Source organism: Enhydra lutris, unplaced genomic scaffold (genome assembly GCF_002288905.1).
Source record: "Enhydra lutris kenyoni isolate GAN:26980312 unplaced genomic scaffold, ASM228890v2 scaffoldscaffold6, whole genome shotgun sequence".
Taxonomy (NCBI): domain Eukaryota; kingdom Metazoa; phylum Chordata; class Mammalia; order Carnivora; family Mustelidae; genus Enhydra; species Enhydra lutris.
The window spans coordinates 21,169,985-21,186,213 of NW_019154090.1; the positions used below are offsets into that span (position 1 = coordinate 21,169,985).

The 16,229-nt window shown below is 54.3% G+C and overlaps 1 protein-coding gene across 1 annotated transcript in view; it reads right to left on the bottom strand.

Annotated features, from left to right (window-relative positions):
• The window catches only part of LOC111141676 (V-set and transmembrane domain containing 2 like), a 33,865-nt gene extending 26,610 nt beyond the window's left edge, over positions 1–7,255 (bottom strand). Inside the window, exon 1 of the mRNA XM_022494423.1 lies at positions 7,135–7,255. Within this exon, the coding sequence (XP_022350131.1) occupies positions 7,135–7,255 (121 nt within the window). The remainder of the gene's footprint in view (positions 1–7,134) is intronic.
• Positions 7,256–16,229: the final 8,974 nt, after the last annotated feature.

Below are 16,229 nucleotides of genomic sequence, written 5' to 3' on the forward strand. Positions count from 1 at the left end.
ATACACTCCAGACACACGGTCAGGCAAAACCACCAGCCCCTGGCAGAATACCCCAGCAGGTGCGCCCAGGGCCCCACACGTACTCACAAGGTCCCAGCACCCCCACCGACACGGCTGGGCTTGGATCCAGGAGCCTAGGCTTTCAGACCACGCTCGTGCGGCCAGACCCAGGCCTTCCCAGCATTTTGGCATCCTGGACCCCGAGAGAATCCAGTAAAGCCAGAGTGCCACTCCAGGACAAAGCCACTGTCCCCACGCCCACCAGGCTCGGCGGCCAGGAGCAGGACAGACGAGCGGGGAAGAACTCCAGCCCTGCAGCCCCACAAGCTGGGCTCGAGCCCGGCTCTGTCGTTCAACAGCCGTGTGGCCTCAGGCCGGTCCCAGAGCCCCCCGAGCCTCCATGTCCTGGTCTCTAAAATGGGAACATCCTCCACATGGGCCTGCATGAGGCTGAACGGAGGAGGTGAGAGAGATGCCAGGGACAGAGAAAACACTCCAGGGATGCTGTCTGGCGTCTTGGTTCTCAGATCCCCGAAGGCCACTGAGACGAAGCACCACATGCAGGACAGAATCCCTCTCCGCCACAGGCTCCCTCTGCACCTGTCGCTAAGAGGACAAAGGAAAGGGCCACAGATGGAAGGATTCTGGAGGCTTAGAGCCTGGGTGAACTCACCATTTTCAGGGGTCACTGAGGCCCAGAGGAGGGCAGAGACCTGCCAAGCCTACCCAGGAAGGCAGAGGCTGAGGGAGGGAGGATCAAGGCTCAGGGTCTACTTCTCTCGCCCGAACTTGGGCACTTTAACCCGGAGCTGAATTGAGTCACAAAGGAGCCACTGCCTGCACTTCTTCACACAGGAGACAGCAGAGGCCCTCACCCCTGCCATGGCCTCCCTGGTTGGAGGAGGGGTGGCCAGGCATCCTCTGAGTTGGGAGCTCTGCCCCCCAGGGCCCATCACTAAATTACTGTGTGACAGATTGCTATGAGCACCTACAGTGTTCTGACTTCTCTGCCCACTTCACCAGTCTGTGCTCCTTGGGGAAATAAAACAGGGATTCTCCCATAATACCCCCAGCTAATACATGGTGGACTCCGGCTTGCATCTCTTGTGTGACAGGGAGCTCACTATCAGTCACCCTCGCTGCCTCGGGAGTGCCTTTTCCGGGCTGAGCGTCATCTCTGCTTCTTCACTCTTATCACAATTTATACTTATATATTTTTTTATAGGTTTAGTTGTCTGAGCAAGAACCTTATCTGTCTTCTTCGCTGATATGTCCCCAGTGGCTAAAAGAGCCTGGTACATGACAGGTGCTCAAACACTATTTGTTGAATGAATGAAGGAATAAATGAATGCTCACTTCCAATAGCTGACAGCAGCCTCTGTTAGGCCAGCAGCTCGCGACGGCAGCACAGAGTATGAGGCAGGAGGGGCAGCCCATGGGCCAAGAGCCCCCACGTTCGGTCATTCCTGCCCACAGACCTGCCTGTGTACCACCCTCACTGTTCTGTCCTTAATGTTTTCCTATAAACCAACCTACTATTTTTGAATATCCCTGTTAGTATCATCCTAAGCAATCATATCTGTGAAACCACAGTTTTGATGTGCTGGGTTTATTTTTCCAATCCACATTAAAATAAATGAATAACTATTAAAATGTAAGAGGTTTATCTGGGTTCTGCCTAAAACCATCTCTCAGGTAGGACCAAATCCTGCCGAGGGTCCTGGGGGTTCTTAAAGAGAGGTTTCCACTGGGTGTGATGGGGCAGAGTCCCAGAGACTCCTCTGCCCACTTCCGGGATGGGGAGGGGGCCCAGCCGTGGGGAGGGGGTCCTAGAGGAGCAGGAACCTCTCTGCCTCCCCAACTGCCCCTCTTCCCCACAACTGAAGGTGCACTAGAGGGAACTCAGGGTCGCCAGCAGGTAGAGGGGTAAATTTCTACCCTCTGTGAGATCACGGCCCATTTTTCTCTTAGAAGATTCTTGCCTCACCAGGGCTAGGGAGAGGAGGACAGACCCTAGGACCCCATCACCTTAGGGTCTTAGCATATCATATGCGCTCCAAGGAGCCGGGTCCAGGTCTGCCCACTGCAAAGTGAAGTCAGCCTTGCCCACCCCAGGATGTCCTTGTACTGGTCCCTAAGGATGAGGGAGGGGCTGTGATCTTGGGATCATTCTACTAAAAACATGGATTCCTTACAAAATTAAAATTATGGGAACGTTTAAAACTACATTAACTTGGAATGCACATAAGTTTTAGCATTCGGACCTCAGACTCCATCCCTCCCCTCTCCAGGACTCAGCAGCATTGTGGGCCTGGGCTCTGGGGTCACGTTCCTGGGATCAAATGCAGGCTCCAACCCTTGCTAGGTAAGTGACCTTGGGCAAGCCTTGTAACCTCACAGAGACTCAGTTCCCGCATGAATGCCACAGGCCAGGGGAAGTCCTGTCCTCTGAGGGTTCTTGTGGGGGTCAAACGCCATTTAAGGCTCTGGCATGACACTCAGTCAGCATTTGCTTCCGTATATCTCTCACCTTATTTGCACAGAGTTGAATAAGGGGACACCACAAGCCAAGCACTGGCCCCCCCACCAATTTGGGTAAAATGCACCCTTGCCCAGGACCTCCATCTCCTGTCCCGGTGGCTGACCACTCTCCCTCACCCCCGACCCTGCCCACTTGTTTGTCACCAGGAGACCTCCCCCAGCACCTCTGCTGTCACCGTGTCACCGTGTCACCGTGGAGATGAGCTGAATTCCTGTTCTGCTGGCCGCCCACGGCTCCCGTTGCTTCAGGAAAAGGCCGCCGGAGCCGCTGATAGGCAAGGTGTCAAAACCAATTGGTGTGAAGGACTCGGGGAAAACCACTTGTGAGGGCCAATTCCCCACAGGAGGCCGGGAACCCTCAGCCCAAGGCTGAGTGTTTACGGGCGTAATTGATAGAGTAATCACCAACACCCAAGACAACGCGAACACATTTTTTAACATCATAACCTTCGGAAGACAGCACTCAATTTTCTCCATCTTCCAGCCACCAAACTGGCTGGCTTATTGATGGCGAGGTACCCACAGCTGGGTAAAGAATGAGAGAATGCCGGGGTGGGTGTTCAGCACACGGGCTGTTGGCCAAACGGCCTGTGGCCCCCGCCCCTGCCTCCGCACCCCACCGCTCCCTCCTGGCAACGGAGAGAACCTCAGGACAGCAAATCACTCAATGGACAAAGCGCTGGGCCAAGCTAGGATCTGTGTCTGCATTGGGGTGTATTAATAATTGAAGGTGCTGGCCGAGGGGTGTGTGTGTGTGTGTGTGTGTGTGTGTGTGGCCGGGTGGGGGTGGGAGGACGGATGTTTGCTGCAGTGTAAGGCTTCCTGGGGATCCTCTCAGGGTCCACATGCCTGCTCCAGCTTGGCCCTCTCCCTATCTCGCAAACCAAACCAACCCAGCATCCCCCGGCACCAGACGATGTCCCATGCCTACATGTGTCCTCTGCCCTGGCTGAGTGTGTAAGGCCAAGGCTCCCAAACTCCAGGCTGCGTGGGAGTCATCTGGAGGAGCTTATAAAATGCAGATTCCAGGGTCTCATCAACAATCATTTTGGCCACTGGGTCTGGGTGGGAGTTTGCACTCTGAGGTTTGCATTTTAACAAACCCCCTGGTGAGTCCAAGGCAGGAGGTCTGCAAAGATCCTCGCAAAGATCCTGCCTTCCGGTCCCCTGCCCTGGCCGAGATCTGGAAAACGGACCTGAGAAGGAGTCCGGTCCAGCTGTCTTTTTCTAACTTGCATTAGTTAGAATGCAAGTGGCTGCAGCAAGATCCCGTCTAGCTGCCGGTTCCTCTTGGGGCCCCCCCCACGACTTTACCAGTTCTCTGGGGAGCTGGAAGGAAGCGCTGAGATAGGCCTGGGCCGAAAGAACAAGTCCTGTCACGTGACTGTCCAAGCTTGCCTCGAGGTCATCCTAGAGGAGGCCGGCACAGCTCTCTGGCTCTCTGTACAGACTCAGTGACCTTGGGCAAGTCACTGGCCCTCTCTGAACCTCAGTATTCTCATATGCCCAACACCAGCCTTGCGTGAATAACATCAGCCTTAGGGAATTAACACTGGCAAGGGGTTTGGCAGCACAGAGCATATAGTAGGCAGTTCATAAATGCTAGCCCTGCCGCCTGCCCCCCCACCTCTGCTGGGCTGAAGGCAATGAGCTGACCCTTTCTCCTAAGGAGTAATCAAAACAGCTCCCATTCATTGAGTACCTAGTAGGTATGAACACGGACCAGTGCAAACCCAGCCTCCAATCCCTTATGCCTCTCCAAAGAGCACGTACCACTCACCCCCCATTCATTCCTCATGCCTTTAAAGGCACTCTGAGAAGTGGGCTGAGTGGAGATAGCAGGGAGATGGGAGGCGAGCCAGATGTCCTTGCGGACCCATCTAACCACGGGATCTCCCTGTGACAAGTCCCGGGCCGGCACAAGGCATCAGCCTGGAGGCTGGGCTGGGCTCAGATTGAGCTGGAGAGGTGAGGCGCCACCAAGTGGTTGGGGTTTATGGGCTCCTCTGGAGGAGGCCCCACTTCCAGCCTCCCACCCTCACCCCAGACACAGACACCTCCCTAACCCGGCCACATCTCCTGAATCAGCTGAGGACACGCGGAGCCCAGGAATAATGAAACGATCAGGCTCCAATCTGCTAAACAGCAATTTCTGGGCTTTTTCAGCACACACAGCTTTTATCAAATTGGTATTCTCCTCCTGAACACAAATGGCTTATTAGACATGACCCACTTATTCGCTGCGTCTCACTATCATTAATAACAGTTTCTTTTTGTGATTAAGTGAGTGGCTCCAAAACCTTCCTGTGGTCGGGCGCTTGGCTCAGCAGAGGGGCAGCCATGGGGGCTCCTCGGCATCCACTACTTGGTGACTTTGAACCTGGCAATGGTGGGAGAAGGCAGTCAGGCCGCTGCAGAGCAGCCTGGTCTCCTCGTTTCAGGAGGGACAGAAGGAGCCCCAGAGGGCTGACCCACTTGCCCAGAACTGCACAGGGGGTCAGTGAGAGAGAAGTCAGGTTCCCCTGCAGTCGGTGCTGCGACTTCTCTGTCCAGCCTCTCTTCTGGGCCTTAGCGGGACCTGGCCAGGGTTCAGAAGCGACATACAGCCAGCAGGGCAGAGCTGTGCCCCTACTAAGCACACCTAACACCAGGGGGCAGAAAGAGACTACCACACAAAGGGCAAAACCTGATTTCCTATTGGGGGGGGGGCCCTCGGGGCCTCAGGAATGACAGAATAGCACCCAAATCCTTGGGGCCTGCTGTTCCAGGGACAGGATGACCATAAAACTCAGAGCCTCAGTCCTCGTATCTCTTGGGACTGCAAACTCAGGAAAACCCTTCCTTGGAAAACCCTCCTAGTCTAAGTTTTAACCATGCCAAGGAACTGAGCAGAGCGAGGAGGGGAGGGAAGGAGGAATTCCCAGTTTCCTTTAAATGGGAGGGAATCTGACAGGGAGATGAATATCCTGGAAAATGATCTGCCTTTACCCAACAGACCCTGTGGCCAGTCCCAGCTCAACCACTCACTCACTGTGTGACCTTGGACAAGTCCCTTCACCTCTCGGAGCCTTGGTTTCTCCATCTGTGAGTTGAGGGTCAAAATAACCCTTCCCCTATTCACCAGTGCTCCAGCCAGGTCAGTAGAAATTTGATGAGGGGTATGAAGGGTTCAGAGATGAAACACAGAGCACTTACACCAAACGTGGTGAGGCAGAAGGGTGCAGGGAGTTAGGCTTCCCAAAAAGCAGAGACCCTGAGAAGGGCTTTGGAAGCACCCACACCTCCTGCAACAATCCTACTCGTGCGTCAGGCCCCATCAAAGCCTCCTCTAATTACCTACACCACCCCCCACTTTCCCATCAAAATAAATCACACAGTTCTCTGCTCTTGGTGCAAACCTCCCCCTGCACCCAGCTCTGGGCTTACAGTGCCCAACCTTGGTCCTGCAGCCTCTCCCACCAGACTGGAAAGGGACTGATGGAAGAAAGGTCTCCATTTTCATTTATGCTCTGGTCCCCATTCTGGAGCCTGGCTCACAGGGGTAGGGGAAGCCCCCACAGCTCCCGCCTCAGAAGCTACAACTCTGCTGCCAACTTGGGCTCCTTTGGGGCTGAACGGAGCCTCTGACACTCAGGCAACCAACGTGGGGTTGCTTGCTTGCTCCCTGGCTCCCATGGTGGCTGAACTGATTTTCCCACCTTTCCAGTCCTCGGGGCCAAGGATGAGGATGGATGGGTACTGGTAGAAGGATGGCAGGGTCTTTCTGTCCACCCCCAGAGACAAACAAAAGCCCCTGGCATCCTTTTTCCCCTTTCACGCCCATGGCTGGAAGCAGCAATCCCAACTATTCCAATGTCTTTGAGGGGCTCCCACCAAGCTTTCGTCACCCACCCTGCAGGGACACTTGCAGCCTTAGACTACCGGTTCTCAATAGGCAGGGTCTGCTGTCCCCTAGGACCTTTCCCAGTGGTTCCCAGTGGCATAAGGGGCAGGGGGGGAGTGGGAGGGGATGAGGGCAGCTGCAGGGTTAAGCCCACAAAAGGGAAAGGCAGATGGGGAGAGAGGAGTGGGCGAGCAAAGTGTGTTCACAAGTGTGTGTGTGTGTCTGCAGGCAGAAGGGCAGGCAAGAGTTGTGCAGAGTGTGTGCGCCTGGGCACCAGCTGGTAGGGTGTGAGCCCCCAACCGTAGTGCCTGTGTGTGTGTGCAGTGGGCATAAGTGTGAGTGTTTATGAGTGAGGAAGGGGATCTGGAAGGTGTCTGGAGATGTGTGAGGGCAGGAGTTGTGAGTGTGAGAACAGTGAGTGTGCTCCTGGCTGCGAATTTCTGTGTAGTCCTGGAGGTGGGTGCATCGGCGCGAGTGTGTTGGAGAGTAGGAGGCTCTCCGCGAGGGCGGGATCGGGTTGCACACGGGGTGCCCCCTCCTCTGCAGGGGTGGTCGGGGTGCCAGGGCGAGTCCATGGACCCGGCAGGGGGCGCCACTGGACTCCCGCCAGGGCCCGCGCGGGTTCCAGCCCCGGGGACGGTCAAGTTGGAGCGGCGCAGCCCGGGGTGGGGTTGGGTGGGGAAGTCCGCGGAGGCGGCGACCGAACTCACCGTGGCCGGAGATGTGGTTGTCCCAGGGCGCGTGGCCCGCGGGCCGCGTGGCGCCTCCGAGTTGCAGGAAAAGTGCCAGGTAGTGGAGGGCGCCCAGCGCCACGGCGAGCGGGGCCCCCATGGTGCGCGCTCGGGCCGGGGCGCCGCCGCCTCACATCGGGGCTCAGGAGACCGCAAACCCCGCGCCCGTCGCTCCCTGCCCGATGCGGCCTGGCTGCCCAGCTCCGGCCGCTGCCCCTCGCCCGCCGAACCCAGCCCGGCCCCAGCCCTCGTCCGGCTCCGGCCCAGCCCGGGCTGCGGGTAGCGAGCGCACGCCCAGCCGGCCGCCTCCGACTGCGGGACTCTTCCCTTCCGCGGAAGGCCACTCCGCTCGGCGCTGCCGCCGCACCCCCTTCCTCTCACTCCCTCCCGCCCGCCCAGAGGAGGCGACGGCGGAGGGATCTGCCGCTTGATTTATCATCAAAGTTTTGCCCAGGCTGGGATTTTTAAAGCGGTACCCGCAACTTCCCCTGCCCGAGAGTGCAAATGGGAGAGCGAGATGAGGTGGAGGAAGACCCCCTAGGGACCTAGAATCCGCAAAGCATAAGACAACTGGCTTCAGAAACAGATATACTATCCAGCGGGATAAGGAGAAAAACCACTCCACCTGCCGCCAGACCCAGAGCGCTCAGAGGGACTCCCAACTTTGCTAGCAGCGCGGTGTTGGGGTCAGGGGGTCGGAGGAGGTGGGGGTGAGGTAGGGCAGGAACCTGGGCTGAGGCACAGGGGACCTGTGATAGTCTTTAGTTCCCTGTGCGGACGTGTCCTTATGTCTATCCCCGTCTGAGCCTCAAAGTTATCATCTGAGAAATGGGAAAAGCAGCTACCTGCAGGGGTCCTGGTGAGGACTTATGAAATCGTGTATGTTAAAGCGCTTAGCATAATGCCGTCTTCATGGTAGGAGCTGGATAGATATTACTGTTGTTATCCTCTCTGTGTCTCAGTTTTCCTGTCTGCATAATGGGAGTGAGGCTGGCCAGTTGCTCGGGCTCCTTCTAGCTTAGAGATGCTGGGCCCTACGCGGTGGATTGGATCGCCCCCTTCTGGACTGTAAATCTCCGTTCCTCGGACCGATGGGCCTAGATGAAATGTTGGAGGGGCGGGCAGGTAACGAAGACACTCCCATTCCCAAGACCAGGAATTCAACGAAAGCCTCCGATTCCGATTCCTTCCCTGACGGTTTTCCTGGAGCTGTTGGGACAGACCTTCAGTAGAGACAAGAAGGCCGACCAGTGGCCTCCTTTAAATTTAATTTAAATTTAAATTTCATTTAAATCGGAGACGTAGCTTCTCCGAGGTCCCCAAGCGAGGTCCTTTCCTGCCCTCATCCCTTATCCTCCCTCAGGCCTCTTTCCCTACACGGCCATGTCCGCCGCGGTTTCAGCACCACGGAGGAGGACAGCGTCAACTCCGACCCCCCATCTTTTTGGCCTCAAGTACCTCGCCTAGGAGGGCTCTTAGATTCGAGGATTCAGCACCATGGACAGACCTTCCAGTTTCCGCTCCTCCCCGCGGAATGAGAGTGTACGCTGGAAACAGACCACTCCCCTCTCCACAGACTACAGGTGGATCCAGCATTGTGGACAGAGCCCCAAGTTTGAGAATGAGGTTAGAACCCGAGGGACAGCTCCCCACCCCATCTTTACTCTGTCCTTGCACACCCCCCCCCCCTTTCCAGTATTATGGCGGGCAGCACACTGGATGGGGCCTGTGGTCGCCAGCAGCAATCCGGTTCGTTCACATCTAAGGACAGCCCCTTGAAGTCCCAAATTACAAATGCTATGTTTCAGCACAACTGAGCCCCAACAGGAAGCTACTTTCAGCACTGTGGACAGATCCCCGCCGTTGACCCATCTTCCCGCCCCGCATTCACTAGAGGAAGGGGTTGGTTTTGCCGGATTGGTCCCCTTCTTTTCACTTCCTTCCTACACAGAGATAGCACCTAGGTTATCCTGGGATGGCCAGGTGTCTTGGACTCTACAAAAGTGTTTTCTCATTCATTAACTTGACCCTCACTCCCAATAGAAATGGACTCCAATGCCCCCATTATAAAGATGAAGGAGCAGAATCTTTGAAATCACATAGCAGCACCGAGACTGAAACCCAGACTCTAAGTTGCAGCCTGAGACCTCTCCAGGACAATGTGGTGGTAGAAGTCAAGCTCAAACCTAGGGCTTTCTCCTCTTAACCTACAGATTGTAGGCAGGGGGGCACAGACAAGGGGACAGGGAGGGAGGGGATTAGAAGAATGAAAACAAGAGACTCCATTTGGGGGCTGCCAAGGAAGAAGGTCAGAGTGGGACCACAGCCCACTGCTGCTCTGACAATAACCCATTGTTTGACCTTCAAGAATCATTTCTCCTCATAGTCTGGAACGAGGTTAAACACAGTGACCTCTAAATCTCCTTCAAGGACAGATATCCAGGGATTGTCTGACTTTGAAGAGGCTTACACTGTGAAGACTCTGCCCAAAACCTTCCAATGGCCTTGTTTATTACAGAAATCCCAGCTTCTCTAGCTTGTATACCAGGTCCCAGCCTCACCTCCTGCACATGCCCTCAGTCCAAATACCATTTCTGCCACGTTTCCTCCCTCAACAAGCCTGATCTTCATTATGTCCTTACCCTTCTCAGTGCTTCCCCCTCCTCTTGCATGCCTTCCCCTCTGTCCAGCTAAGTGTCTCATTGACCAAGGCCCCGTCTAAGTCCCCCACAGGAAGAAATGCTATGTTGGCTCAAGCCTCTGTTGGCTCATCACTTGTACACAACACTGTGCTAAGAACTTGACTTATCCCACTTAATCTTCAGAACAACCAGGCCAAACAGAGTAGAATAGTGTGGTTCTAAGTGTGGATACTAGTTTTGAATCATGCTACTTCCTAGTTGTGTGACCTTAGACAAGTTTCTTAGCCTTTCTGTGCCTGAACTTCCTTATCTGTAAAATAAAGACTGTAAGACTTCCATCACAAGATTATTGTGGGGACTAAATGAAAAGCACTACATAGAAAGCCCTTAGTGGTACAGAGTAAATACATGATACATGTTGGCTATTATTATTATCACTACTACTATTATTATTTGCAGATAAAAGCAGATGCTCAGAGAGGTTAGGTATCTTATCCAATGTCACACGGCAAGGCAGTTGTACAGCCAAAATATGTTTGATTCTAGAGCCCATGCTCTTAGGCATAATACTGAAGCACATCTAATGCAACTGCCCTCTTTGAGGAAACTTAGGAAACTAAGACCCAGAGAGGGTAAGTGACTCCCTCAGAGTCACACAGCCAGCCATGACAGAACTAGATCCAGGTGCCCTGTCTCCCAGCTCAGGGCTCTCCCTCTATAACAAACTATCCCATCTGTATTTCCTACAGCACCTGAATTGCAGTTTATAAATCACATTCACATCCATGTTCTCATATAATTCATGCAACAAAGCCTGAGGCCAAAATTATTACCTTCCTTCTTTTACAGATAAAGACCCTGAAGCTCAGAGAGATGTGGTAACACGCACAAGCTGGCACAGTGAGGCAGGGCAGAAGCTGGAGGTGAAAGAAGACCCCCCAGCCCCTATTTCACCCCTGTGTAATTCTGTCTGTTCTGCTCATGGATTCAAGTGCAGGCACTGCGGAAGCTAGATGCTTGGTAGAGGAAGGAGGAAACCGAAGACTATCCCAGAAAATAGTGTCCAGGAATTCACTAGGGTGGGTGATTCTCATCATTCTGGGAATGCTCCAGGAGAGAGTAAATGTCCCATCCCTGGAGGCAAGCATCCCATGGTCACATGGATGCCATGAGACAAATATCCCGTTTCCCAGATGAGACTCCGAAGGCAGACATCATGTTGGTTATTGCGGGTGGGAAGGACAATCCTTTGATTTTATTACATATATTAAATAGCTATAACATATAATACAAATATATATATATTATAAATATGTGTGTGTGTGTGTGTGTGTGTGTTTAGATCTTATTTATCTGCAAGAGAGAGAGCATGAGTGGGAGGGAGGAGGAGAGGGAGAAGCAGACTCCCCTGCTGAACTGGGAGCCCAACGTGGGGCTTGATCCCAGGACCCTGAGATCATCACCTGAGACTAAGGCAGACGCTTAACCGACCAAGTCACCCAGATGCCCCAAGACAATCTTTTTTAAGTTCACGCCAGTCAGGGCATCTTACACTGTCCCCTGCCTCTGACCCAAGCTCCCTGGAGAGCCTCCACCCTCCCCTTGACTCTGGGAGGCCACCCTCTCCCGCCCCTCCTTGAGAGGTGTCACTTGAGCACCATGGCTCTGTCAGTGGTAACAGCGGTAAGATTTGTCCTTTTAATCCAGAATCAATAACAAATTTCATTTAAAAATAAATTAAACCAGGCATTGGAAATCATTCACCGTGTGGGCCAGGGCCCTATATAGCGCCGTCTAAATGGCTTCCTTTCGCTCATCTATCAATGCCAAGAGGGGGGAAATACCTAAGCTGCCTGATTCATGGAGAAACTACTTAAATGTATCAGCCCCTAACAATGAGCAATGTGAGCCCAGAGTTGCGCCTTTTAACACACCAATAACATGTGCAGCGCGGCTTCATGAGAGCTTATCAAAGACCCCACGGTCACTGGCTTCGAGGGAGCCCATTTATAAGGGGGAACAATGGCTTCAGTATGTAGCCACCTAATTTCCAGAATGCATTACTGAGCTCCGAGGAGCACTGGAATTCTATTAGACTCTTATCTGCCATGGGAGGGTGTGAAACCGGCAGGGAAATCCAGACTTGGCATGGACATGCCCAGAAAGTGCGGGGCCTGACCCGTGGAGGTGGGTGAACTAACCTGGAGGAAGGGGGCGGGGCAGGCGAGGTCCCGGATGTGTGAAAATATGTGCGTTAATAGAGCTCGGGTTTCCAGCGATTACGTTTACATCAGCGAATAAAACTTGGCAATAAAACATCGGAGCTGCGTCTCAGACAGCATTTCCTTTTACAGCCCGGTGTATTTCACTCATTATAACAGGAGGCAAGGAGCTTCAGGTGTCCCCGTTTCTCCCCCTTTAATTAAATTTCCTAAATTACTGCCCAAGATTTGGATAAAGCGAAAGACTTACGGCTCCGCTAATCACCAACGCAAGCTCCCGCCCCTCACTGTGGTGGCCCTGACTGTACCAGGTTCCAATATTATTAAAGTGAAATACTGTGAGCACTGCCTGCCTGGGCTGTGGTTTGTAAAAGATGGAGCCTCGGGAGAGAAATTAGCCCAGGCTCAGGAAAGAGGCCTGGGTTCCGGGATGGGCTTTTCTATCACCTCGCTGTGTGACCTTGGGCAAGTTACTTCCCCTCTCTGGGCCTCACAAATCCGTTCCCCCTCGCCCCCCTGCCTTTCCCTAAACATCCATCCTGAGGCACTTAGAACTGACCTGGGGCTGGGGCAGCCCTTGAAGGCACACTGGGATGACCTGGGGGGGCTTTAACAATATGAATTCTAAGGCCACACCCCAGAGATACTGACATAATTGGTCTGGGTTGAGGTCTGGGTATCAGGCTCCTAAAACATCCCCCAGGTGACTGATGCCAGTGGATGGCTGGGGTTGAGTACCACTGGCCTTGACACCGGTATGAGATGTTAGTGTACGAGCGCCTCTGAGGAGTCTAGCTGAGCCTGCGGAGACCCAAGCCCCGCCCCGGGGGCTTCTCTCTCAGTCTGGCTGGAACAGGTGTCTGGGCCCCTGGGTTTATCTCCTGCAGGGATCCAGGGGGCCACAGAGAGGACTGCAATAGGGTGAAAGGATAGGGGCTCTTCCTCTTCTGTTCCTAGAATTGGGTCCTGCCAGCCTCTGGGGCCAGGAAGCCACCGCTCATCTGGAGGGCGGCATGGGGTGTGCCGAACGGTGACCCCCACCCAGGTCTAGGGGGGCTCTTCTCTTCTGCTGATGGATTTATCCATTCCCCACGAGGGTGGCAGGATCCAGGAATGGCCTCCGCAGCTGGGCCATGCGCCTGTCGTAGGAGCCAGCCTCCAGGTTCTGATGCCTCTGTCCACGTGCCCCACCTTTGGTGCAGACCCAGGTTGCCGCCTGCGCGGGTTCAGAGCCTCCCTCTGCGCTCTGCCTCTCTCAGAACCCATGTTCAAACTAGGACAGGCTGAGCGAGGGCCAGGCCTGAGCCAGAGGCCTGGGGCAGGAGGACGTCGTCCCGCCTGTCCCTGCCCCTGACAGACTGCGTAACCTCATGAAGACCTGTGGGGCCACTTGGAGGTACCCGAGTGCACCACACAGAGTGAAAGCATCATCTAGAACCTAGAATTTAAAATGTCACCATTTTTGGGGCGCCTGGGTGGCTCAGTGGGTTAAAGCCTCTGCCTTCGGCTCAGGTCATGATCCCAGGATAATGGGATCAAGCCCCACATCGGGCTCTCTGCTCAGCAGGGAGCCTGCTTCCCCCTCCTTCTCTCTCTGCCTACTTGTGGTCTCTGTCTGTCAAATAAATAAATAAATCTTTAAAAAAAAAAAAAAGTCACCATTTTTTAACAGAGAAAGGTCATCAAGGATCGGCCCCCATTTCTCCCATTGTAGAGACAGGGGAACTGAGGCCCAGAGAAGGGTGATGACAAGCCTGTGATCTCACAGGGAAGAAATGGCAGAGCCAGGCCAAGGACCGAAACCCCCTGACTCCAGAGGGGTCTTTCCTCCACATGTCATTGCCTGAGGAGGGCAGAGAGCGTCCAAAGACCTTCCACCCGCTGGCTTCCCATAGGGGGCACCTCTCCGAGGTCCAGAGAGCGCTTGTAAGCTCTGGCCCTCACATTGTAATCCAAGCCCAGAAGTTGGGCTCTACCAAGGCCAGTAAGGTGTGCACGTGGTGTGCATCTGTGTTGTCCCAGCGAGAGGCCTAGTGATAATCTCCATCAAAGGCAATTAACTGCATCAGAGAGACGGGGTTCCTGGGCCCTTTGCCCCATGAGCTGGGTGCTTATTAAACACGACGGGACAGCAGAGGCTCTGCCAATTCGAGGCTCTGCTTTGTAGGAGTGTTTTTTTTAAATGCTGAAATGACTTTAATGGCACGCTTCACGCCAGTCTAAATATTCCACGGCTGTGACTAATTAGCTAGACCAACACCGCCCAATGGAAAGCAAACGCAGCCTGCTGGTGTAATTTTAAATTTTCTAGTAGCCACAATAAAAAAACAAAGTAAGCAGAAACAGGTGAAATTAGTTTAATAATACATACATACCCCAAATATCGTCATTTCAACATGTGACCAATATAAAACATTGGTGAAATATTTTACATTTCTTGTATGTACCTCGTCACCAGAATCTGGGGTGTATTTTGTACGCAACGCCTCTCAGTTTGGGGGGCCCCACTTTCAGGGCTCAACAGGCCCATGGGGGGCAGGGCCTCCCCAGCCGACCACACCGAGCTGGACCACTCCAAGGGGCGGCCTGGGACGAGTATGTCCACGGATCCTGTGCAGGGTGTGCTCGGCGCTGGAATGAGACCCTGGGGACCTGGGACTGGCACCATCCAGGTGACTCGTCACAGCACCATGACCAGGGCACTCGCCACACCTCGTAAGAGCCACCGTGACCTGGGCTGGACACCCCACATTAGTCTGCCCTTGGCTCCCCTGCTGTCCCCCTGCCCCCCTGCTCTGGTTACCCTGGCCTCCTGGTGGCTCTCCAAATGCCCCAGGGACGCTCCTGCCTCAGGGCCTTTGCATTTGCTCCTCGTGTTCCCTGAAACACGGTTCTTTCAGATCTTGTCTCTGATCAAATGTCGCCCCGACCATCTTACCCAAAATGCCCCTCACCTTTCTCTGTCTCAGCGCTTATCATTATCTGCCACTGTCTCTGCTGATATCTTGACTTTCTGTCTCCCTCCCTGCAGTGTGAACCCCATGGGAATAAGGGCTGTATTTGTCCTGTGCTCCAGTCAGGCCCTGGGGCACAGTGCGGGCTCAACAAGTGACTACTGAGTGAACACACAAGTGTGATTTTTGAAACTTGTTTGTGCCCATCTCTCCCGCAGCTTGGGAGTCCCCTCAAGGGAGGGACCAGGCTGGTTCTGCTCATCCCCTTGTACTGCAGGCCCCGTCACATCCAACAGTGGCCATCCGACCAGTATCTGATCTTCGCTGGTGACGTGATGAGAGCTTGCCCATAGGGTCCAAATCTGAACCCACTGGGACCCCGGGCAAGTGTCCTCACCTCTCTGAGCCTCCGTTTCCCTGTCTGAGACACGTGCTTGCCCTCCCCTCACCCTAGAGCTGTTGCAAGAGCAGAGGACATAGAATCTGGGCACCCAATTTAGCAAGTAGGCACCAGGCCAGCTCTTGGCATACCAGCTAATTGAAACAGCCCTGGGTTGGGGGCCCGTGATTCTCCCTGGCGGAGACTGGAGAGGTCGGAGAACTTGGCCCGGGAGCCACATTTGCTTGTTCTCGCTCACTTCTACCCACACCCACTGCAATTTTCTCCCCAAGCTCCCATCCATGCCCTTCCCCAAATACCACCTGCCCCAAACCCTTGCCATGGCCCAATTTCCTAGGTCACTGGTTTGATTCAGTGGATATTCCCCAGGTGGGCTCCTGTTTGGGTCTGGAGAAGTCTGAGGAGTGAGGGAAGCTGAGAGTCAGGCTTGGACGGATGACCATGGTGCTGCCTGGAAATCACTCGCATCTCTTCCAGAACTGGCTCCTGTGTCAATTCCTGGAGGGGCCAACCCTCCCCCCCAGGGCTCTCCTCGTCCCTTGTCCTCTCCTCAAGGTTCTCGGGGGGGCTTCTAGCCCCACTGGCAACAATAGGGATGAGGCTGTCTGCCAGGCCATGTAGCCCCTGGTAGCATTAACAGGAGCATACAACCTAGAACAAGGGAGGAGATGGTTTGTCCTATTCTTCTCTGTCCAGCTCTGGTCTCCCCTATCCCTGCCCCAGACTCTTCTGCCCCTTTCAGGGAAGGGGGCATAGGGATGGGATGGGCCTGCAGACCACATGCTTTCGGCATCTGGAAGGACTGACCGCTCTGGCTCGGGCTGTCATCGGCCCTGACCCAGGCATCACCTGTCTG